The sequence below is a fragment of the Neodiprion fabricii genome, chromosome 4, assembly GCF_021155785.1.
Source record: "Neodiprion fabricii isolate iyNeoFabr1 chromosome 4, iyNeoFabr1.1, whole genome shotgun sequence".
NCBI lineage: Eukaryota > Metazoa > Arthropoda > Insecta > Hymenoptera > Diprionidae > Neodiprion > Neodiprion fabricii.
The window spans coordinates 16,933,083-16,959,817 of NC_060242.1; the positions used below are offsets into that span (position 1 = coordinate 16,933,083).

General features: G+C 35.5%; 1 protein-coding gene across 6 annotated transcripts in view; it reads right to left on the bottom strand.

The window, feature by feature from the left end:
- Window positions 1-26,735, bottom strand: part of LOC124179393 (chloride channel protein 2) — a 45,405-nt gene that overhangs the window by 4,165 nt on the left and 14,505 nt on the right. Inside the window, exons 1-8 of one of the 6 annotated variants that reach the window (XM_046563701.1) lie at window positions 15,430-16,471; window positions 14,761-14,848; window positions 3,985-4,273; window positions 1,961-2,693; window positions 1,651-1,885; window positions 1,338-1,500; window positions 717-947; window positions 229-629 (exon numbers count right to left, since the gene is read on the bottom strand). In XM_046563701.1, coding sequence (XP_046419657.1) covers window positions 229-629; window positions 717-947; window positions 1,338-1,500; window positions 1,651-1,885; window positions 1,961-2,693; window positions 3,985-4,273; window positions 14,761-14,848; window positions 15,430-15,566 — 2,277 coding nt within the window. In that variant the 5' untranslated portion in view covers window positions 15,567-16,471. Of the gene's footprint in view, window positions 1-228; window positions 630-716; window positions 948-1,337; window positions 1,501-1,650; window positions 1,886-1,960; window positions 2,694-3,984; window positions 4,274-5,705; window positions 6,447-7,219; window positions 7,264-14,760; window positions 14,849-15,405; window positions 16,472-19,101; window positions 19,166-26,735 lie in introns of those variants that run through there. The other 5 variants (XM_046563705.1, XM_046563704.1, XM_046563706.1 and 2 more) reach the window with 5 other exon arrangements.

Sequence of the window (26,735 nt, forward strand, 5' to 3'; positions counted from 1 at the left end):
TCAAGGCCGTGATCTTAATTGAAGAAGAATTGCTCTGCCGATGAATGCAGTAAACCACCGTAATAATCAAATTAAGAATCAACTCTTTGAAAATCACACTAAAGTAGCAGAATGTTGTTTGTTTTTTTCCAATCTTTCATTACCAAACTCAATACCGTCGTATGAGAATCGGTCGTCACCCTATTTGCCGTTCACTTAATACCGTTCAATTTTAATCGTGACACTCACCGCGTCATTTCCAGTAGTTGTGAGATCGCTGGCACTCTGGCGTTGAAGTTTGAGAATATCGGGGGCCGGAATGACTTCGAACCTGGATGGCCTCCGGGTTCTCTCCTGTTCTCTGAGCTGCCGTTCCATTTCCTCCCTCGCCCGTTCTTCCGCCTCCTTTTGCCACTTCTGAGCAACTTGAAGCCGCCGTTCTCGACCGATGTGCTTTTCTATCAGCTTGATCAGCTCCAACCGTTGGATGGAGCCCAAGAGTATCATCGAGCCCGGGTTATCCGCAAGTGGAAACCCCCGCAGCTTTCGGTTCTCCTTCAGTATGTCTTTGAGCTTCTGATAGGTGATTCCGTGCCAGATATACTTCACGTCACGGACCATGAAGTCCTCGACGTAGACGTTGTACATTCCTGCGAAAATTGAGATACGAGTTTGAGAAAATGTCGCATTCCTCGTGCGAAATTTGATTTTTTTCAATTCCCCTTAGCGATTCGTACCTGAACTTGATGGCAACAAGTCGGGTAGGTAGGGCAGCTTTTTTATCAGTATTATACTGTCGTATATGCTCGGCTGCAGAAGCGCCGCTATAGCGTTGCTTATTAGTACCGCAATCATTATTGGCACTATGTGCGTTATCTGACCGGTCATTTCGATCACTATTACGCTTACTGATATCGTGTGCGTTACCGCGCCGGAAAAGGCCGCTGCTCCGACGGTCGCGTAGCCTCCTATATAACAAAACAGATAATTGTAAATTGCCAGAATTAGAGGCTCTAGGTCGTGAAGAAACGAGCGAAGCAATAGAGAGAGAGACCGACTATCAGAGTGCAAATAACGGGTTGCAGTCAGCGTTATGAATCAACAAAGGTGGAGTCAAACAAACTTCATTGGCTCCATGCACAGCCATGAAAAGGTAATAAATACGTTTGCCTGACGCAAATGGTTTTCTTTATATGCAGTGCCGCGGTCGTTCAACAAGGTTGAATTGACCAATTAAGTGATTCTTATATTACAATGTGTGGAAAAAAATTATTTGGTTACATAGTTACTGCTGGCTTGCGGGCCGACAATTTTGGAGTTTGATTACCGAAGGAAAGGAAAAAAGGCGATTCACTTACCAGGTGTAATTGCGCTATTAATACCACCGTATCTGACGCCGTTCGGGAACCAAAGAGCCATCCCTTCTCCTACGGCTCGGCCAAGCGCTGCTCCGATTTTGAAAACTGGTATGAAAATACCCGAAGGAACTGGTACGGTTGAACTTATTATGGAGAATATGAACTGCAAGATGACATGATAAACAAATGTTGAAAATTTCAAATTTGTCATCGGAGGTTTGACCCGACCTATTTTTCATTTATCGGTATCATCTACTGGATGGAGAGTCTGTTATTGTCACTTTTATATGTTTTTATGGTGTGCAAGACTCACGGTGAAGGCCACGTAGCTGAAGAGACCGACAAAGACGTCTGTGTACGCGGATGACCAGTGCTGAAGGACGTTCATTTCCAGAACTGTCAACTCCGGCTTCGACCACGTGAAGTTTACGAACAATCCGAGCACCTGTTCGTGGGTCGTTAAATCTCCCGCCATGAACTGACCCAGGCCCAACGGAAACGAAATCGTTGCTACCAAGAGGGTGACGATTCCGGGATACAAAAACCGGCTGAAAATCAAAGCATGCTAGAGTTTGAAGGAACGAAATGAAAGAGGACGAGGATGACGAAGACAAGTCTCTCACTTTTTCTGAAGGAACCTGTTCATGCTCTTGTTCTTCCTCATGAATATGACGTACTGCCTGTGAAGCCATACGTAAAAAGCGCCACCGAGACCGCTTCCCACACCGATAATGGCGAACACGAATAACTCCTGAGGATCGAAGGGGAATTCGGCGGTAAAATTTGTCGGAAACATGGCGGTGATGGTTTCTTCCTTGTTCAGCCAAACGGCGAGTAGTCTGAAGGTGGTCGCACCGCAAACGGCGGCGAAGAAACCTCGCCAGTAATTCCTCACGGCGAAGTAAACCGTCGTTACTTCTATGCTGAAGAGAACACCGCCTATGGGGGCGGCGAAACAGGCCGCGACACCGACGGCGCAAGCCGCCGCCAACATCTCGCAATTTCGACTCTCGTTTTCGTAGATACCCTGAAAGCTCGTGACCAGCTTTGACAGCAGCGTTGCCACTATGCTCGCTATGTGGACGAACGGACCTTCTTTGCCCAGCGGCAAACCCGAGCCCAGTGTCGCTGTCAGCCCGATCACCTTCGCCACCAGGGTTCGGAACGTCAGGTACTCCTTCAACGCCACTCCTCGCAGGATCGTTTTCATCTCCGGGATCCCTGATCCTATGCTCTGCGGGGCTACTATGTGCACGAAACCTGCGCTGAACAGGATCAGGCACACCGGAAGCGACACCCATGCTAGATACTGCAGCGCCGGCTGCGTCGTCAGGTCTTGGTACAGCCATATCCTCGCTGTAATTTCATTACTTTTTACAATGTCTTCGAAGAAGTGTCGAAACGAAGAGATTGAGGATCAGAGGGTCACGATTGGAGTCAGTAATTTTTAATATCAGGTATTTCCGTTTCAACGATAATTCTAGTCTGACAAGTTGCTTGTAACTGACAATGAAATTTTTTCCCCGCAAATCCGTTGCTTTTTTTTTCGTTTCTTTATACTTTGTCAGATCTAATCTAACTTGAGGAACTTCAGTGGTGCACTTTTTCCTTTTCTTCAGGCATTGTTTCGACTGGACTGTACATCTGATGTACGTATTCTCAAGAGACGGAGCAAAAAGTGTCATAACTGAATGTTTCAATGACTGTATATAGAGAATATAAGTAGTAATTTACCATTGACCATAACTATAACCATGAGATTGACGTTGGTAACGTTAACGTAACGAAACGGTGCAGAAAAATTCACCATTTTCCAACATGAGGATAACTTTGAAGGAATTGACTTTGCAAAATGTAGGTGTCTTCTCTGATAGGCATTGTTACATTCGCGTTACGAACTTGGCTCTTATGCACAATCACTATACTTTGTACTTGGGGCATTCCACGCTAAGTCGGTAAACGCTTGATTACATTTTTTAATTTCATCAAGGATTTATCCTACGTTAGTCAGACCTCCGAAAAGATTCCAAGATTTTTTTAATATTTTCTGAATCACAAGTCTTTACTTCGTGATTGTTTGAATCCGTCTCAAAAACACCCAAATTTATTTTTCTGCAACAAGAACAAAAACATTTGGTTTCCTAAATGAATTATTTTCACGCAAGATTCAGGGTGGGACCTCGTTTTTTCTATTTTCATACCTGCTCAGAAAATCTGTTATAATACATATCGCATCTCCGATTTGATTACTGACTTTTTTTTTATTGCTTCTCCGATTCTAAAATAAACTCACGCTTTGGTACAAAGTTTTTTCAGTAGATTCTTATCTAGTTTGAAAATAGAAACAATGATAAATAAAATAGAAAAAAATCGAATCTCCACTGCGAATCTTGGGTGAAAATGTTTTATTTCGGAACCCAAATGTTTTTTTTTTCTCGTTTCATAAATATCAATTTGGGCGTTTCCCAGATGGGATTGAAAAAATCAGAGCAAAGACGAGTGATTAATAGAATCTCAAATTAATATCGGAAGCTTATCAGGGGTCGTACTGACGTAGGAAAAATCCTTGGTGAAATTAAAAACTGTCACGGTGAACCGTTTACTCAGCCGGCGCGGAATGCCCCATATAAATGTGCATCACCCGTACCGTTGTTGCAAAGTGAAATGCCCTTGTCCATGGCATGGCTTAGAATGGCCATGATGACGCCGAGGAGAGCAAGGAAGACCCAATCCTCGCCTAAACGGGCCCCCGTGTGTTTCCATGTGAACGCAAGCACAGCTAATAGTTTTCTACATAGTGGTCCTCGCTTCTTTGACTTTCTCAGCTCGTGGGTACGGTCCTTGTCCAATTTCCGTCTGGCTCTGTCGTGGGATCGGAGTCTTCTTGCTTCTTCTTTCGCGTATTCACCCAGGTCCTTCGTGTAGCGTCCATACATCTGCGAATTGTTTTTTATTATATTAGAAAATTTTTCACCATCAATTTTCATTTTGCATTCACATTATCATCACTATAATATCGGTTGTTTCTTTCGAAATTTTTTCATTTGACCAGCGAACTGCATGTTCTTTTTTTGTTAACTTGTTACGAGTCTCCGTTTGCACTAGGCATTCCATGCGATGGGTGCAGGATGATAGTCTTCTTGATGATAATGAAGATGATGATGATCATGATTTTTCTGTTTATAATATTTTTCTCCCTCGAGAATTATACATATAATACATGTATATATATATGGATACCTCATTAGGTAAATGTTGCGCAATTCACTTGGAGTTCGGTCGAAATTATATATTGTTACTTTATCGTCGCGATGAAAATCGGTATGCATACATACAGTAGTACAAGTTCCTATGTATCGACCTGTCAGAGACGTTTTTTTGCCTTCTTTCTCTTTTTTTGGGTTACTGTGTTTCTTCTCTTGTGCAGATACGACTGACAATTAATGGCCTTAACGCGTTTCGTATGTGTATAGTATGTATACCTATACTCATTTGATAACGGATTTGTAATTCTCTTATTTATAGATATAAGTACGTAAATGAATAATAATGGATTGATGAATTTAAGTATGTAGATACAGTGTTATTGTTGTTTTAGTTTTTCCTTTCCTTTATGTCGAATTGGACGTTAAAGATTAAGAAAATAAAAAGGAAAAGAGGAGAAAAATCGTTTTCTCGATGTCACAAATCGGAAATTTCTATATCTACACACATTTTTTAACCTTGCCGTTGTCCCAACGATTCGGCTGAAATTTCTCTCTTTTTTTGATAAACAAATGACGGTGAAAATATGCGCCAAATAACTCGCAACCCGCATTTCACGCATGCGCGCCAACGTCATCTAAATGCAGGCGTCGATTGCTGCCCGCAGCGGTTTTTTTCTTTCAAGATGAAGACTTTGTTTTCTTTCGCACCCGTTGTTTTGACGTCGTCTGGTTTATTTCTTACTCTCTTTGTTTTATTTCGACACGTGACGAATGACGAACCTATGTGTGTAACTGCATAATCGTACAACAGACAATAAGATTTACACGATTTCAAATATTGATAATAATACGCATGCGTACAATAAACAGTTCCCAGCATATAAGTATGCTTATGAAAATTCACTGATTATTTATATCGTTACATTCAACTGCAAAGAAATAACCATAAGATTAATAATTGATGAGATGGGACGGGGTGAAAAAAAATTATCTTCAGTTTAAATACGTGATTTTGCGTGTAATGATGGAAAAGAGAGAGAAAGAGAGAGGGTGAGAACAAAAAAATTTTAAGTAAAGAATTACTAAACGTAATCAACAGTCACGATGTAAGAGATTTCTCCCTCTCTCTTTTTTGTCCCGATGAATTACATCATAAACTTACAACGTATTCATCGTTGCAGACGAAATATGCTCTGTTGTTTAGAACTGCAACTGCCGGCATCAACATTCAAATCGTTACAACGAGTAATTTTTGTTTCGTAAAGTGCGTCGAGCAACAGCATCAGCATCAGCAGTACGTAAAACGGCATGGAAAAGGCTGTTTGTATTATTTAAAAAATGTTCCGAATTTCGTTTCGTCGTATTCCTTTTTTGTTTTTTCCTATTATTTTTTCTTCTCTTCAAATCAGGTGACAAACGAAGCGGATCGTTTGAACGATCGATGAACGTTGATCGACGATTCTTCTTCGAATAAGAACATCGTTTTTCCTTTCGTTTTCGTTGCTGCAGATATTTGTTCCGTCTCGTTTTTAGGCGAAGAGAGTTAAGTTACAACGCGGCCAAGACTTTTAGACGACTAATGCTTTAAATTTAGATGAGCACGGTTATAATATAGAGTCAGCCGATCACGCGCGATAATAGTGCGGTATTGTTGTATTATACATATGTATATATACATACATACATCTCAATGTCTACCTACAAGTATTGTTGGCAACTGTGACAAAATTCTCTCTCATGCTCATTCGCGTTTTTCTTTGTTTAAACTTTTCTCTAATTATTTAATATTCGATTGTTTAAAAAGAAAAATTAAACGTGCAGGTTATAGTTTTCTCTCGATTTCGTTATTGCAATAATCACCATCATTATTGGTATTGTTATTATTCTTGAAATCGATACCGGTATCAGTGCTGATAACAATTATAAACCGATCGTTTCAACGCGTCGAGTAAGATTATACAAAATTAGGCGGAAAAAATGTTGAAAAAAAAAAATAAGTAACGGGCGACAATTTTTCATTCGTAAAATGAATCGTTGTTTCGCGAAATGTGTATTGTAACAATAGTTTTAAGATTGTAGGAAAACATTTTATCGTACAATACAGCTAAACACGTGTATGCTACATTATATTATATTTACATGCATATACCTATGTGATCGAATCACGTCGAGGGCATTGACTGCATTTTCATATAACTATGTATGTTATGTACCTGAAACGCGTCATGCGTCACGTGGATTATATACTATTATTATGTAATAGAAAACGCGCTTGCGCGTAATACGCATATATTAAACAAGTATATCGTCAACCAATAATCCGCATATCGATTTTTATGACATCTTTCGAAGAGTATACCGATCGATACTTTATTTTATCCTTATTCTCACTCTCGCGATTTTTCCATTTCGTTTCTACGAAATGTACAATATATTCGCGTTTCTTTTTTTCTCAAACTCTATTTAGTGTTCGTTTAATTTAATACGTTCTATTTTATTCGATTACCGTTGTTATAATCATTAATGTGATACGGTTGGTCGTTTTTATTTTCTTGTATTACTCAATGCGCCACTGTTATTATTTTTATTGTTATTAATAATCGTACAAAGGCATTCCTCGTGACGTAACGTTGGTTAAATTCATACAACAGGGAATGAGAAACGATAATTTTTTACCAAAGTGCAGCATAACCCGGTTCGCGTATGCTTCCGGCACTGCACCAACTCCCGAACTAAAGATTTGCTTTTTGACTGACGTTTGATAGATAGATCATGCATATGGTTCTCCGTTTTACTCTGGTGTACATAGATATGTACGTATCGTGTACCATTTGCCACGCGTTTAATACCGACATCGAAAGTTTGGCAACGAACTGAGTTTTCTCGTCGGATCAGAGAGGCGAGGCGAGGTTGTGTTAAGTAGCGACTTGTAGTATTTCTCAAGGAGCACATCGTGCATACCGCATGAGGATAAATATAAACTCGATCAAACGTCGATCTATAAGCTTATAATTTCTCTAAGGTGAATTTGGATCGTATTTCATTATAGTTTTATAACACTGAGTAAGATGCGCGAACATTGTACAACTTTTAGGCCGATTTATCATTTTATAACAGGAGAAACACGGGTCGATCAATTTTATCCACCGTTTTCGAATTCAAAACTTGTCGTCGATTCTTTGGCGTTTCCTCACCTTGAATCTTTTTTTTTCTTCTATTCTCTTAAAATATCAAATCCATTTTAAGGTAAATCCTCGGAAACTCGTAAAAAGGATCATATTTTTTGACATTTCCAATCCTGTAATAAACTAGGAGGCTAAAAAAAAAAAAATCGTTTTTCATTCTTCTTTGTATTTGTACTTTTTGAGGGTAAAAACAGACCTTCCGGAGTATGTTCCGTCAAATGTTTAAAGTTCCGGAACGATAGTGGAATCGTAATTGAATCGATGCAATAAATATTTCAGGGATCTCGAATTTTTTGAACATCCGTTTCGCACTATTTGTACTAAGTATCAATTATTATAATCCCACCCTAATAATTTCGATGTTATATATAATTAATACTATGCCGATGCCGTTTCATGTATAGCATCTTTTTTTGTTTCATTTCTCGAGAATCTATCTTAAAACGAATTTCACATGATATTCGTGAAGATGCAGTCTTTTTTATCGAAAAATATATTCGACAAATATATTTCTACCGCGACAACAGCAAGCGTTGGAAAATTCGAAGACAAAGTATGAATTCGTGAAAAGGTGATAAGATTGATCATAATAAAGAGACGACGACGACGATAATGATAATAAATCAACGAGTGCCTTCGGGCAACACGTGCTGTGATTTCTCGTACGTAGCGTATCGGACACGTACTTTTATTCACATTATAAAATACGCACGTTATTTCATTCGTCGAGGTTACAAAAAATAAAATGAAAAAGACGAAGTTTCAGCACAGGTGCGATGAAGGAGTACATTTATTACCCACATGCCTATCCTAACTATTACGAAGAGCTATGGGTGGGGGGGAAAGAAAGAAAAAAATATATATCAAGTATAACAACAAATCCGAAGATCAAGGTGAGCCGGATGTAACAGTTTTATAGGTAATTCGTTGTACGGTTATACATATATATATATAATACTATACATATGTGCAAATGTTGTTGTATTACAAACGTTTCGTCCTTTCGTACGGTTCAAATGCGATTATAATTGCGAAATTGACAAAAAAAAAACAATTTAGCAGCAGACTTATATGCATGCATGTTTATATATATAGATATATATATATGGGGTATTCCATGAGATCTTGATCAAGTTTTTGCGTCGATGTCTCAGATTGGCTTTATAATTTCTGTATGATAGGACGTGACGATAGATACAATCGCAATTTCTTTCACAATTTTTCAACCCAGCGTATCTGAAGTATTATTTAAAAACTTAAAAAAAAAAAAAACTCACTTTTTAGATTCTGAGAATATTCAGAGAAATCTTGTAAAGTATAACAAAAGTTTTTGACACCTATTAGAAGATGAAGATTTCATAAATTCAAAAGATTAATAAGAAAAATGAAAGACTCTTCTGAATTTTTCAGATCTTAGAAAGTAGGTTCTTTTTTTTTCAAGTTTTTACATCATACTTTCTGAAAAAAATTGCGATTGCATTTTTCGACATTTACTTTCATACCAATACTTGAAAAGCCAATCTGAGACATGGACGTAAAAATCTTGATCGAGATGCTATGGAATGCCTCATACATATGCATGTGAATATATACCTTGTACAGATTACAGTCTGTTTTCGATTTTATTCGAAATTAATAACGCGAAGTATATAATATAATAATATATGCGTGCATTCGAAATTGAACGTAATGTTTCAACGAATCTAAGAAAATCGAGAAAGAACAAAATTTCAAAAATCTCGTTCTCAGTTGATTCGATTTAAATTTATTTATTATCTTTTCTCGTCGATTTATACACTGCGGTATGTAATTGAATATCAATCTAATGCTCTCATATGTTATAAAATGAATCAGGTTGCTGCGTCAACCATCGTTATTGTAAAAACAGTTCGGTTTCAGACTTCAAACTGTAAACACATATTTTTCCAAAAATTTAATTTTGCTACCTGATAATTCGCCTAATAAGCTCGAAACTTGGACGGCAGCTTTTTTTCGTCATTTTGAACAATACTTCAGACTTGAATTTGAGAAAAAAAATGGTCGATTTTTTTCATACAGTCTAACGTATACATGTACAAAAAATGAAATCCGCTCTCAATTTTAATATTAACCCGTGTATATATAGCCCAAGGACTCTCTAAAGGAGTTAAAATCGATTTTTTAATTATTTTTTTCATCAATTTGCATGTAAACAATAAAATAACATTACGTAGCAGCTTAAACTAATCTAAAAGTAATTTTATAATAATAAATACATATAAAATAATCGTTTTTAATTCGATAAAATAAGAGATTATTTGATTTGAATTTAAGAAGCAGAAATAAGTTGTTTTTTGGAAAATTTTTAATTTGAAAAAAAATGAAACTTCAACAAAAATGAGCTGGAAATCAATGTAACATCTCCGAACATAATTATTGTCAATCTAGCGTTGTGGTATTTTGATCCGATTAGTTTTCGATTTTCTCGTATCGATTTCATGTAAAAAAAAGCAACGCTGTCGAAATACGAATAACGGCATTGATTTTCGCAGGAAAAACTATGCAAAAATTATTTTTTTCAAATTTTTTACCTCGATAATTACTCCTAATCGATTTTAACTCCTTTAAAGGGCCGTTGAGGCACGAGTTAATATTAAAATTAAGAGCGGATTTCACGTTTAAAAATCATTTTTTAGTATTTCGAGTCAATTTAAAGGGCGAGAGAAAATTTTTTTTTTTTACCAATGTTAAGGGCCACTCTAATATGTATATATATTGTATACACGTTATATATGAGGGATTCGCCGTCAACTCGGCCACTTTTTTTTCGACCATCTCAGATCTGCCCCATAATTGGTTATATCAAAGTACTACTAAAAGGTACTCTATGTGAATTTTTTCAGATTTTGTAATTCAGTATTTGAGAAATTGCCGTTTTCTTTTCAAATGAATATATCTCGAAAACTTGAAGTAACTGAAAAAAATGGCTCTACATAAAAGTTGTAGTTTTTTGTTAGCTTTAGAGAGGAATTTTTGAAAAAATTTTTACGTTCCGGTAACGCTGATTTTTTACCAAAAAAGGAAGAAATTATTTTTTTTATTCAAAAAGGATCCTTTTTTTTGCTGAAAAAATTACAGAGTCTTCCAATATGTGTGACAATATCGCCAAAAAATCGCCAGAGTGGCACGAATCGAGGTTCTAGGGTAAAAAAAATGAAGCCACACAAATTCGGTCGAGGTTCCGGTATAAAAAAATTAATTTGTGCGGCTTCATTTTTTTTACCCTAGAACCTCGATCCATGCCACTCTGGCGATTTTTTGGCGATATTATCACACATATTGGAAGACTCTGTAATTTTTTCAGCAAAAAAAGGGTCCTTTTTGAATAAAAAAAATAATTTCTTCCTTTTTTGGTAAAAAATCAGCGTTACCGGAACGTAAAAATTTTTTCAAAAAATCCTCTCTAAAGCTAACAAAAAACTACAACTTTTATGTAGAGTCATTTTTTTTCAGTTACTTCAAGTTTCCGAGATATATTCATTTGAAAAAAAACGGCAATTTCTCAAATAATGAATTAAAAAATCTGAAAAAATTCACATAGAGTACCTTTTAGTAGTACTTTGATGTAACAAATTATGGGGCAGATCTGAGATGGTCGAAAAAAAAGTAGCCGAGTTGACGGAGAATCCCTCATATATAGATACGGTAGATAAAGGAAACGAAGAAGAACGTGATTTACAACGCTGCAAGCTGATTTGTGTACGCCGATCACGTCCTCGGCCTACCAAAACGGGTGTACGTGTATATATGTTTGAATTGACGTAACTTTATGCGTACACAATACACATGTATATATAACATTACCTACTACAGAATTTATACGATCACGGCCTGCGAATAAAATCAGCTGATCCGTTCATTTGGTAAGAATCGGTATACCGTGAATTAATTAAAAACTGTAGACAAATCGCGCTGGGAGAGAGAAACGTCGGAAAATCTAAGCGGATGTATATTTTTGAGTTCACTTGCTCTGCTAAAAGTTTTGTTCAATTTTTTTCACAGCTTAATATAGATTGGCATTACAAGCCAAGTCAGTCAACGATTGACCTGTGACATTTTTTTATTTAATTAAAGATTTTTGCTGCGTTATTATGGCGTCTGAAAATCTTCTAAAAAAAGTTTCACATTTTTTCAATCACTCGTCTTTACCCTACGAATTTTCAAACCCATCTCGAGATACCTAAATTAGTTTTTATCGACCGAGAAAAAAAATTTTTTTGCAAAAATGGTAAACGTATTTTAACACTGGAGAAAAAATTTAAAAAATCAGTAATCAGATCGGAGATGCGGTAAGTATTATACCAGATTTGAAACAGGTATGAAAATAAAAAAAAAAAGAAACGATCACAAAAAGTGACCCGTTGTCAGTGTACGTTTAAAAATATTATGAAAACTCTCTTTTCGAAAAATAAGAATTGGTAAGAGAAAGGAATAAAACCGACAAGGAAATTATGTTGTTGTATTATTATAATTGAAAAACGCAAAACGAATGTGGATGAGAATTTAAACGATGAGAATTCGGGAACTCATATTTTCTACGTATACAACACGTTGAATTATATGTATAAATAATCTTTGTCTCGAAACGTTGTGCAATGGAAAAATTTGTGGTATTTCTATTCTTCGTTCCGACGTTCTATTTATTTCTTTCTTGCTTTTTTTTTCATCTTCTTTTCGATATTGCATTGAAATTTCAATTTCCTCGTGCGCATAGTCGAGTCAACGATAATTCCGCATGCCTCTCCTGTATCGCGTCTGTGTATTTAATAACGAAAAGAATGAAAGAAAGACAAAGTGAAGGAGAGAAAAAATGTTACATGGCGTCAAAAATTCCTTAAGAATTTATGAGAACATTTTATTTTTTTTTCCCCCGGTTTAAGAAACTCATTAACTATTTCCTTGCTACACGAGATGAGTCATTTTCTTAAAATTGGCAAAACGGAAGCCGTTCAAATCTCATCGTCAACGAAGGTTAGAGAGAAAAGAAACAAAGAAAGAAAAAAAAAAAAAAAAAAAAAAACAAGCGATCTTCAAAGTGTATAACACCGTTTGCGCAAAATCAAAGCTTAGCTTTCACGACTGAGTCCAACTGTACACACATTTGGAATAATGTAATATATATAAGTATAATGACTGGTATTAACCAAGCCGTTGATTTTTTGGCCCGAAGCCAGTCGCTGACGTTTTTGTGTGTGTATATTACACATTGATTTTAAATATAGAATTTTCACAGACGTCTCGCAAAGTTTCGCCTTGTTGTTATAATATTATAATACGTATAATGCCCGATGCACGCTATACAAAATACTTGATTAATCCACACAGGTTGAATAATTTACTCGTTTTGTGAAACTTTATCGGTACATATATGCACGGTTGAAATGTCATCTAAGTTGAAAAATTTTGCAAGTTTAACCGACGCGTCTTATTAAGTAAGCTGCAAATTGACATTTTTCATAAATTTTGTCTATAGGAGACAGTCTTAAATGGAGCACGATTGCGATATACTTATATTCATCCGAGCGATTTCTTGAAAATTCAAAAATAGTAAACAGTGGAATCAAAATTTCAGACATCGATGCTTAGTTTTTAATCGTTTAAAAAAAATGTTCTAAATCAAGTAGATTTTTTTTTTTTTAATTCCGAATCATCTTTCTAATACATTCTTAGACTATATTTCGAAGAATTTCAAAGCGATTTAAAAGGAAACATCGATATCTAAGCTTTTGTTTGTAATTCCATTATTTTGCCATTTTCGCACGTACGAATATAATTATCCGACAAATAAAATAATAATAAGCATCAATTTTTCGCTATCAAATCTTCTCGAGTAACCTTACAAGGCTTTCTACGGTTTTCCCCTCGCTCTTTGTCTCTCTTTCTCACTTTCACTCTAATTGCTAGGAAAAAAATATGACTGTCCCAAGAAGCCCTGACGTCACTAAACTGCAACGACGTCACGCTCCGTTCACCGCATTGCACGAATTAACGTCACCGTTGAAAGGAGAATCGAGGCCGCGAAGCGATTCGACCTTACTTCATTTCACTTTTTACATTGTCTATTTGCTGTTTACCTATTAGAGTATTGCAGAAAAAAAACAATTTGCGATTTCTCAGTAGCACAGCCTAAAAAATTTGTTTGGATTAAAAGAAAGTTTCTGGGAAAAATTGAGCGTTCTCAATTAAAAGTTCATATTAAATTACAACTATTTTACGAGATTGAATTAATAATGAAAAAGTTGTCAGACGTGCACTTCTCAAACATCGACTGGAGACCTAATATTATCTACAAGTCTGGTTATTCTTAACGACGTAAATTGTTATTTTGATTCGTGTAAGGAATGAGAAAAAACTCTTTTTTCACTATTCTCCATAGTTTGAAAAAAAATTTAAAAAAAAGGAAAAAATCAATTAAGGACGATCTTCCATAAAACGTGAAACACAGTTGTCTGGCTGATCAGCCAGGTATTATAGATGAATAACATTCTCGTGACTTACGTTGTATGAATAATGAAAAAATTATCAACTTCGTGATCATGCCAATGAATCATTCATTCCAGATTATGCGGCTGTTACGACATTTATTAGGGATGATTATTTTTGTAAAACCAGGTCGCGTACAAAGAAGTGGGGAGAAAAAATCGAAAAGTTTTTTTGTTTCTCATTTATTTCATGCTGCTTTAATCATATATCATACATCCTATTGCGTGCGATATTTACTTTTCAATTTGACGAGCATTTTTCGTTTTATTATTATAGGAAATAATTACAGATCAAGCACCTTTTTAATGAATAGGGTTTCGAACATTTGGGCATTATTACCGCTTACGTCATGCATAGAAAAATTGTAACAGACTTATAAAACAGTTGCAGTTATTGAATCAATGCTGTGCTTTGTAATTCTACTTTTAGTTTCATTGTTTCAGCTAAAGCCATTCCTCTATTATATTTATATTATATTATATAGTTTCTTGATAGTTCTTATTATCTTACAAAAGTGTTAATGTAGTCGAAGGCGTCGAATTCCTGTTGCTCTTCTTCAGGATTCGGCGGAGGACATGGGTAGAAAGCCTGAGATGGCCTGCGGGTTTAATTTTAACCGTTACAAAATCAATACACGACGGTTAAATTTACAACTTAGATCGAAACGAAAAAACAAACAAATTGCTCGTTTAAGGTATAACAATAGTCTGTGAAAATGATTCCACTGATCGCTATAATTTTCACGTATACGGTACAAAGGATTCGGAATAAACTTACGATTGAGAAATATTTCATTCGTTGTAGTTACGAGAAAATTCTAATCAAATATGGGTATCGTTGTATAATATATAAGTATAACGGTTCAAATGCTGTTGGAATAAGAAAAGAAAATATGGTAGAATGTAGCCGTTCAGTGTGATCATCGATTTCCAGTCTGCTAAAACATTAAATTATTGTTCGTTTAATTGACTCCAATTTTTCCAGTCAAACGAATTTGATGAAAGTGTTATATTTAATGAAAGTAGTGTAAACTGCATGATCGAAAAAGGAAGCTTCCTCGGTACAGCATCAAAGCTCATTCTCATTTTTCACCAAGAACTACAACGACATTCTTCGGTTACGGTAAAACCTGAAAATCGCTAATTTATAGCTTACGCGATTCCGATAGTTTCGTTTCACCTGTGAGGATGGTTCTTTCTATTTCCCTTGAGCTTAGCCATGAGCCTGGTGAACTCTTCCCACTCCTTGTCGACTTCCTCTTCGCTGCCCTCAGGCTGAGTCTGAAGAAGCTCGATGTTCCCGGTCTGATTCGCCATTTTGAACGCGTCTCGTCTCTTCCAGCTTTAACCACGGTCTCAAACCTCCCTTGACCACCAACTTTCGCAACTGTAGGTTACTATGAAAATACCCGAAACGTTCTTCGATGTCACCACCCGACGAGCGTCACCGTCACAGGTCATCCTCTCCTGGAAGATCGTTATCCTCCTTTTTCCCATCTCACGTAACTATTCCACTTTGCTTGGTCACCCACGGTTTATTCGTCGAATCGGTAGCTGATCGATCGTCGAGTTCATTATTACCGGCGTTCTTTTCCGCCTCGAAGTCGGCACTTCCCCATCTCTCTCTCCCTCTCTCTCTCTCTCACGTCGCAGTCACGGACTTACGGAATATGAAGAATCAGTGCCGAAAAGTACACACAAAAATCACCCTCGACTATCGACACATTTCACCTTTAAAATTATTCTCACGGTATGGGAACGCGACTCGCCGATACACACCGCAAGCACTCACTCTCTGGCCAACGCGGCCTGGAAAGCTGATGCAGAAGCTTCAGAAGCTCGGCTCGACCAGCGGCAACTACTCGTCAGCCAATTTACAAATTAGCCACACCAGCCACTATCCGGCGATGTGTACACCGTGCATGTACACGTGTTTCAAACTCCGCACATGCTCCGTTCACACCGACACTAAAATAATGTCTGCAACTACTTCCATCCGCAGCTACTGATCAGCCGTTCTTCCTTTCTTTCCTCTCGTCCAGCCTGCACGTCGTTCGTTTGTTTCTAACTCTGTCCATTTTCAATTTCGCGGCTGTCGAACCGCCTCGCGCGATTCCTCGAATCACATCTTTATTACGTTTCGATGCTTTAATGTTATAAACAACAAGTTCCCAATCACAAGTTTCGATATGCCGTGTACTATCGTCCGACTAATCGTTCTACAATTGAATCGACATTCTTTAGGTACAGTTCAAACTTGCGAGGTAACGTTGATCAATGCGTTAACTTACCGGCTAACTTGTTCTCGGTGCGAAACAAAACGCGACTTCGATTCTGTACGAATTACGCGACAATGACTCTCGATCTCTCACGTGATCGGCTGCGTCGCCGGTCATTGTCGCATAATTCTTATAGAATCGAAGTCGCGTTTTGTTTCGCATCGAGAACAAGTTAGACGGAAAGAAAATGAGGCATTAAACGTGTGATCGAACTTGAATGTGATCCACCTTCGAAATATGTCTCACGATCAGTTAGTAAATGTCTCGAAATTCCGAGACATATTTTCGAGGTTAGACATGGAACGCAAGGCAACTTTAAAACGTCTTTTTTACTGTGAATTCGGGGTGTTTCTAGAAATTCGATATACGTGTAAAGATTCGTTTCGTTTATGCCTCACGCAGGTTTGTTGCTGCTCGACTCTTTGTGTCGTGACTTGATTCTTTTGACGTATGGTGCCCATGGTTAAACTCGGGTATAAGACGCTGGAAAGGAAAAGACGAAGTCGGGTAATTTATTAGCGTCGTCGGAATCGCGTCGCTGATCGGCTTGAGTACTTTTAACTCGGACTGTACCGACTCTGGCTGGTTGGCTGGCTGGTTTATAATGGACTATTTCCCCTAGCTTTGCTCGTAGGAAGTCACCTTCAAAGTCACGGATCCTGTAGTTGCAGCGATGAAAACCCGACCGCTTCGCGCTTTTGCTAATTCGTTAATCGGACCAGAGCCATTATGTATTATATTCCCTCCGTCATCTGGTTTCCATTTAAATAATTTTAATCCCGCGAGTTTAACGTAACAGCGCGAATTTTCGTCGTCGTTCTTACGAGCTGATTGTAATCAACGAAATGCACGAAAGCGTGAAAAGAATGAAAATTCAAGGGTGTTTTACGAACAGTCACTCTACAGTCAAATAAAACTACGGATTTTCACTGAAATACGCTCACACTGAGAGAAAGTTTTAGTTCCGGTTACAGCTCGGTCCTTAACTATTTTCATTTTTTACCAAAATAGAAAAATATAGTTCCAGGTACAAAATGAAAATTAGTTTTCTAGCCGTTACCGGAAAGTCTAGTATCCGTTACTATTCCTTCTCATTACGATCACTGTTAATATATTTTCTTGCAACTGTTGCGAAAATTTAATGCTTGTGCAGCAATAAATTGACGCTAAAGCGTATTTAATTAAAAAAAAGTAGAGTAAACCGAACCAACTGATTTTCCGTTGCCATTACCAAAAAAGGATCGACGATACCTGTTTTATTGAATTTTTCTAGTTACTATAAAAAAGAAATTTGTGCCAAGTATTCACTTTCAGTAAATCATAGATGATTTTTTACTTGTGAATTCTTTATATCCAATTTATTGCCTGAACCCAAACTTTTATCGAGCTCTTCAATTGACCGAAAACACAAGTTATATTACGTCGAATCAATCCAAGTTGCATGTAATATTGTATTAATTTTTCGATTCAAAATGCAGTCATGATATCAGGAATCATCGGACTAAAATCAGCAACTTTACCGTAATGATTTACATTTTGAAAGAATGGTTATTTCGTAATTTTCGGAACGTCTGAAATGCAGTAAATTTTTTATAATTTTTAATCCATATTTCGAAAACTTGGCTATTTCAAAGTTAATAAAATATTACAAAATAGTGATTTTTCCCCTGATATTTCGTTACGCCGACGTTACTAACTTCAGCCTCATCAGAAATCAATGTCAAGTGATTCTTGTACATCAGTTTTAATTCTGTTCTATAATATCAAGGCAATTGTTTCCCGATGAAATTTATCAGAATTTAATTAAGGGGCATTTTTTGTACACTTTCGTCCCTCCTCTGAATGGGTCCGTATCGATTTTGGCCCTAAAAAAACTTTTCGGGTTAAAAAACCTTTAAATTTTATAAATCCGCATACTGAAACTATTTGAGAATTTAAACTTTAAACTAATTTTCCGTCACTTTACATACTTCAAACTTGCGCGCGAGGATTCTCCTACAGTTTCTGACCGATTAACCTGAAATTTTCACGCGGTATTTTTTTTCTAAGTATTCTTCAAAAAATTTTCATAAGATTTTGCCCAAATTCTCATCTGGGAGTGAAATACCCTAAATTTTATGCTGTAAAACGGCTCATTTTATATACCGCGATTCTTAGAAATGATGTATTTTCTTTCATAACGAAAATATCGAAAAAATTCTGTGACAGTTTGTGGGAATTTGGAAGTAGATTTTGCCAGAAAAGTCCGCATGCTATGCTACAACTATTAAGAGTGAAACCTTGCGCGCAACGAATTTTCACCTTTTTACGTTCCATTAAAATTGCACTCGGTTCATTTAATTGAGGATCTAAAAGATATGAGAAATGAATACCTGAAATCACTAGATTTTTTAAAACTTTTCCCCTGCGAGAAAACAAATTAACTAAGATGTAATGTACCCTAGAATTTATTAAAATTCCTGCAAAAATGCCCCCTTCAGCAGTTGATTGCGTAAACATCTTTTATTATTGACTTGTTCTTTTTTACACTTTCCGACTGGACTGTATAAATCTGATAGATCATTTAATCGTACCTCTTTCATCCAGTATTGAGACGCAGTGAGGGTTCCTCTTTTCTCCGGATTCCCGACAATGATGTATTCCTTTTTCCTTTTCGGTTTAAACATGTTTTTTTTTTTTATGTTATTCAAATTATTACTTAAACCTTGGCCTCCACGTTTCTTCTAATTCTCGATACCAAAAACTCGGTATCAAACATTCAACATCAACACACAAATTATTATAAATATTTTTTGCAAGTTACACGCGCGCTTCTTCAATTTTATATTCCAACACGTTGAAAAATTATCTCCATATTCGAATAAAATCCCACCGAGTACTTCGATCACAAATGCATACTATATTATATTACATTATAATTATCGAAGTGTTTATTTCTTCTCTTTAGGTATAATAATAAAGAAGAAAAATTTTCACTTAAAACCTCGTTTGCAATTTATTATATCTCTTTTTATCCAACCGCAATAATTCGGCAAAGCGTGCAAATAACTTATTATACAACCGTGAATAGAAATGACTCGAAATGTGATAAAGAAGAAAACTGTAATATATATATGTATAGAGAGAGAGAGAGAGAGAGAGAGAGAGCTGCACGTTCTTATTAATTATGCCGTTTCCTAGACAAATTACTCTCAATATATACACCTGCAATGTGCATTATGCGAGCTGCAATAACAAATGTCAGTCTTGTCAACGTCTTGGGATTTACCCGCCCCTCCACCCGCGGATCCGAGGGTTTTACGCTTATCCTGCAGGATCTTGCAACACGCAACAAATTACACGCTCAACGCTCTTACGATTTTCCGTCATGAGCTACGACATGTGGAGCATGTAACAGGTAGTGCGTATATCGTATGGCATGCATCGACGTCGCAGGTGTTTCCAAACCGCGTATAAATATAACAACGATATGTAAGCTCATTCGGGGTTTTTCGACGAAACTTCGAATTTATGCAACGAGCCTGAACCTGCATTCGCAGTGAAATATTATTTCTCCGTCCCTCGTTTATCCTTCCTCATCTGTTCAATCAGCTTTTTAACATGTCATACATGTGTATTGAAAAAAAAAACAACACACACAGACTGAACTTAAAAACGTAATAATAATTCAATTTTTAAACTTCTGTCGCACAAACAATGATCGACTCGTATACTAGGGGATTTGTATTTTTTTTTTTTTTTTTTATTTATACTCAATTATTTCACACGATATACTGATTTAATTACACATATATTATAAAATTTGCGAACTAACCAACCGCGCGAAAAATACTGAAGATTTTTAAAGAGCGCTCTTGGCATATAAGCGTGTAACAAAGTTTTTTCTTCAAATACGGTTATAAATAATCCTTCAAAATTATATTTACAAAAGTCAGCGTGATATTTGAATTTTATGATCGTTGTACGTATTTTATTCCTATAATTATACGACCTAATTAACAAACGGTTTAATATTTTACCGCCGGTTTGCTTTGACACAACCGCCGACGCCTATGTAAATTATTGCATTTGCACTACGTGATCAACTGATTAGAATCTGCAGGGTCGCTGAATTTTCAACGCGATTCGTTTAGGTTTCGTGGCAGTCTCATGGATCATCGGTTAGACTATCCAAAAACGAACAGCAAGAATTTTTTCTTTTTCATACCGATGGTTCGTTTTATTCGAAAGAGTACAAAGGTGAAAAAAATGAATTTTTTCATCTTGAGTTTGTGTTTAAATAAATAAATTTTCATTCTATACAATGAATAATAACCAACGTCTTTATTTATTACTTATAAAGTTTACTTTTGTCTTTTTCACTTTGACAAATAACACCGGTCGACACGAATTTTGAGTCTGGGTTCCGTACGTAAAATTTTAATTTCTTCCACGTAACTATTGAAAGACAATATAGTTTCATTAGATAAATTTTGCCTGATCGCAGAAGCCGGAAGGGTATTTTGGATTTTAAGAAAAATGACAACAAATTAATAAACAAAGAGTTTGCATAGTAATTGTTAGTTTTTAATAAGAGTAATTTAAATGCGAAACTGAAGTTCGTTCAGTCGTTATTTACAACAAATGTTTGAGTAAATATGTAATTTTCCTTAGAATCCGAAATATCGTTCTGGTTTCTACAAAAGCAAACTTTATGCAATAAAACTAGTTTTTCTTTCATTAGTTGCGTGGAAGGAAAAAATCAAAATTTCACATCTATAACCCAGAAAAAAAATTCGTGTTTACCGGTTATATCCTAAAAAATTGTTTAAAACAGTTACTTTTCTTTCATCGCTGATTATGATAAATGAAACGAATTATACAGTATACAAACATTATATTGAACAGCAATAACGAATAAAAAGAATAAGACAACAAAGTTTCTTACAAAGTTTGTGCAATGTATGTATGTAAAATAAACGGTACATTACATTACGCACACGCATGCGCATCGGTACACAATACATAAAATGCAGATGACAAACAGGAAACGCACAATGACTGAACGATCGCTGCAGTTCAGTGATAACAAACGGCTTGGCGAGCTCTCTTCGAAAATTCAATCAGCACGTAAGCAGGAACAGAGAATATTACACCGTACAAGCACGCAACGTAGAAGAAGAGACAGTGCGTGCGATAATGACGAGGTTGACGACGACGATGATGATGATGATGATGATGATGGTCGGTCGGCTCGAAGGGATGCAGATACGCAGGCCGATTCATGCGTGGGAATATATCGTTCTCCTCTTTTTCTACCCCTCCCTTTCCCCTTGGTCATTTTTTCATTGATGTATATAAATTGAACAATGAGCAACAAATAATCAACAAGATGCACGTGTATTATATTATATCTTATTACATATTATGCGTATAATGCGTGCAACGCATCGTCTGCACAGTCTTGATACAGATTGATGCACTCTTCTGATCCACGCTGCAGTTTATAGTTGCTTTACCCGTGCGCGAGGATAGAGAATTGTTTCGTTATACTTTTATTTCTTCTCTTATTTATTTTCATTACACTTCCTACGATAATAAATACCGATTGGATTTTTTTTTTTTTACTTCCATCGTGATGCTTACTTCCATTTGCGCACACTTTTAACCGTTCCTTTTTTATTTCTCTTTTTCCTTTCCCTACTTACCATAGGATGAAAAAGGGTGAGTTGTTTGCTCGGTTGGTAAGGGTAGGAGTACTACCTTACCTTACAAATGTACATTGTATACGTTAGACTGGGCCAAAAAAATTGACTATTTTTTTTTTTGAAAAATATATTGAGAATATCATTCAGTATGGCAAAAAAAAAATTTCATGAAATTTTAAGCCCTTAATATTAACTTTAAGAGGTCTATCATCGCTATTTTTGATTTTTAGTAATAATTTGATGTTTTACGTCAGAACTGTCGAAATATTGAAGCGAAAAAATTTATGTTCACTTATCCCTTTATAGAATTAAATTCCCTACAAAAAAGGTCTGATTGTAGATTTTTGTCAGACAAGCCGTTTCCGAGTAATTAAGCTTAATAAATTGATATAATTTCTCGATTAATTCTCGATTAATTCTCGATTAATTCTCGATTAATTATATCAATTTATTAAGCTTAATTACTCGGAAACGGCTTGTCTGACAAAAATCTATAATCAGACCTTTTTTGTAGGGAATTTAATTTTATAAAGGGATAAGTGAACATAAATTTTTTCACTTCAATATTTCGACAGTTATGACGTGAAACATCAAATTATTACTAAAAATCAAAAATAGCGATGATAGACCTCTTAAAGTTAATATTAAGGGCTTAAAATTTCATGAAATTTTTTTTTTTGCCATACTGAATGATATTCTCAATATATTTTTCAAAAAAAAAATAGTCAATTTTTTTGGCCCAGTCTAGTATACATGCGTAGGTATATAATGTCTTTTTTGTTTTTTATACAATTATCATTAGACGCTTTGTAATTTTTACCGATACACTTTGGGAGTCTTTCTTTTTCACGATGACTGATTCGAACGGTCGGTTGTCGTGCGAATTGCGTCATCTAAATAATATCAATACATACTTGCATGCGAACGAGAAGAGTCGAGATAAAGAAAAAAAAAAAAATATTTTCAAAAAAAATTTTCATACCAAAATAACGAATCATACAAAGACAGATCTGCCTGAAAAATTTCTATTCATCGATACGAGACTTAACGTGTCAACAGCGATTTCAATCAAATCATTTATTTGCTGTCATAATTATTATTATTATTATTATTGTTATTGTTGTTGTTGTTATTATTATTATTATTATTATCATACATGTTATATCCTGTATATTTGTAATGTATATGAGATAGAATTAGTTCTTCCATCTTTCTAATTAGAATCTTCTTTGATTTTTATTTTTACTTTTTTATTCAAACGCCTTGTAGAATAGCACTAACAACATGAACGTTAGATAATTATCTAAGTTATATATAAGTATATACACAGCATGAATTGTATATGTACGTAACCTGGATCCAGATGACCGCCATATCGTTATATTACAGTCATTGCATACCTATAATAATAAAATAAGACGAGGCACACAATGATTGTTTGTAAATTTGTATTTGATCGTTGGAACCTTGGAGCTCTAATAAAATCGTCAAACATGAAGGTATAATACTTTATGACGTCGCTATGCACGGTAAGATCAGTAAGCTTTAATCGTATTCCGCGTTTCATCATCGTTTAGTTTATTCCAAGAGTCCGCGTGCAGGGCGGTTAAAGGGTTTAAATCGAGAATTTGATAAACAACAGAGGCGACTATTCGTAAAACGCGACAAGTGTTACCTGAATAATCGCATTATTAATCTAATTTTGTAAACTGTATTAAATTTACACATTATTTTTGTACCTATCCTTCGCTTTTTTCTCTTGATATAGTTGAGAACCATTTCATTTAGCGTTAACTATATACAACTGTAATTGGTACCGAGATTCATGTAATCACAAGCAATGCGAAGTTACGTTCGAAATAATAAGTTGCAAAGAAAAGCAAATGAAGCGAGAAAAAAAAGAAATTTCCAATGTGCGCGCGAGAAATTTTCATATACATGTATATTTTATACATATATGTATATTAGACTGCCTAAAAAAAAAACTTTTTTTTTTGATCTCCAACTTCATGAAACCGTAGTTTGTAACGTAATGTTCAACCTCGTGAAAGGAAATCGTCGTGCGTGTTTTTTAAGCGGTTGCCGCATTGAGTTTTTCTATTCGCGATTTGATCAACACGTAAGAAATCAAATTCTAACGATTAGAGGAGGATAATAATTTGTCTATAAAACGGACGGGACTCAGTATGGTAACCTTTGAGAACTTGCGTGGTTTTCTTCGAATCGACGCGTCGTAGAAAATTTTTAACCGCACGATCTTCGAGATATTCAAGATTGCGTAAATCGTGGTTTTTCAACTTCCAAAAATGGGAACCCAGATAAAACCGGCTTGGCCGCAGTAAAATGTTGAATAATATTTGTCAAATACATGAAACACGTTAAGTTTGTTCAATTCAATCGACCTCGATGTCCCTTTCTATCGAGAAAATAAAATTATCAAAAATTTTAACAGAAACTTTTACGCGAAGAAAAATATACTTTGTTTCCATAAATACTATCTTTGTAATGAAAATTTCCATGCGCGTCAGGAAATAATAATATTTTGATCCTTTAAAAGTTGTATTTATTCGTTGAAGACATCTTTTTTTTTTTTTTTTGTTCAAACATTTTCCATTCAAATTATCAAGACTCCGCGAAGGTCAGAATTGTATTTCTTACGTGCTAATTAAATGGTGAATACAAAATCTCGATACAGCACCGCTTAAAAAAATCGCACGGCGATTTCCTTTCACGAGCTTCAATATTACGTTGAAAATTAAGATTTTATGAAGTGGGAGATCGAAAATAAATTAAATTTTTTCTGAGGGAGTCTAATATGCGCGTGTGTGTGCAATAAATAATATTTTCCTACTTGTTTATAATTTCTCAGAATCACTGAATGACGTGCCTGAATTATCGTCAATTTCACTTTACAATTAATTTCCACGGCACTTATCCTGCAAGTGAATCTTCAGATTGATTAATTCCAGTCATTTTTATTTTCACTCGCGAACATTTTCACCACTTTTGAATAATAACAAAAATAATAAAGATTTATCCATATTTGATACAAGAGACGGAAAAAAAATTCCATTTTTATCAATACTGCTTTTCACAGCTCCTTTAATTCGTTGCGATAATAATTCGATCTCCTTCGTATTCGCGGTATAAAAACGTGCGAAATTAACATTATACACTGATCGTCTGTTACATAATTATATTAAAATTCTACATATGCGGGACATAATGTATTATTCATATTGTTGTTACGTCTTACAAGATTTATTCATATCATTTATGCACACACACACACACGCACACATAAATATATAGCATCACGCATCACGTGACAAGTGCAGTAAACACTGTTCTGGGTTATCGCGTTAACGACCCGAAGAAAAGAGATTGACACGAGGGATCGATTATACGTATGATACGCGCGGATCAAAGTCTCTGACGAAACATATTTTTGCGCGGGTTCACAGCCGCGAGTTATAAAACATTAACATATGTACGAATTATACTGTGATCTACTTGAATAATAATAAGTGTAACGGCAATAAAAATTCGCCAATTCCATTGTTACGTTATAATAATATTCACGTATTTCAAGAAAAATGAAAAAAGCAAACATTTAATATCGCCTTCGGATTCATTTCATCTTTTGATATTGTACAATAATGTTATATATTATTTTAAACTTGGTCAAGTTTATTATGTATTGCACGAACAGCGAACAGTTTCAAACCGTGAGATAATATTGCAGAAGCCCAATGTTTCTCGTTTGATGTTACAATTAGTATAATATATTTTATTATCGTAAGCCTGTGTACGTGCAGGGGTGATGCATAAGTGCACGAGTCTGTGAAAATTTTTCAAACAAACAATAACAATTAGCTTCGCGTCGAGACATCTTCCACGCAGATTTCATTTATTTTACAGAGGTTTGTTTTCATTTCGTATTAAATTTGTGTTGACACAAAAAATTTTACCATCGTTTAAAAATGTTTTCGATGTACTTTAAATGAATTTAAGTAAAAAAAAAAAAAAAAAAAAAATCGGACAAGATTTGGAGGTCCCGCTTTCGAGTTTTCGTTTTTACCTTGAAATAGCACGTTAAAAAAAAAATGCTTCAATTTTGCATGAAAATATGGACGAAAACGAAAAATATGTAGGGACCTTTTTTCTACTAAATTTTGTTGTCTGTAAAAAAAGTCTCTTGATATTTTTCTTTTTCGTCTACATTTTCGCGCAGAATCGTCGATGAGTTAAGGTAAGCATTTTTTTTTCACGTGTTATTTCAATGTTAAAACGAAAACTTGAAAGTGGAACCTCTAAGTCTTATCCGATCGAGTTCAAATTCGCAGGGGATTTTTTTAAATCATAAACAACAGTTTTACGAGGAATCCGTACTGAATAAAAATATATATATATATATTTTTCGTTTTTTTCTCATTTTATTTCGCGTTGTGATACGCATGGGTAGTAATAACTCGCATACAATAGAAGAATTACGGATGATTATTCAACCGCCTTTGCCT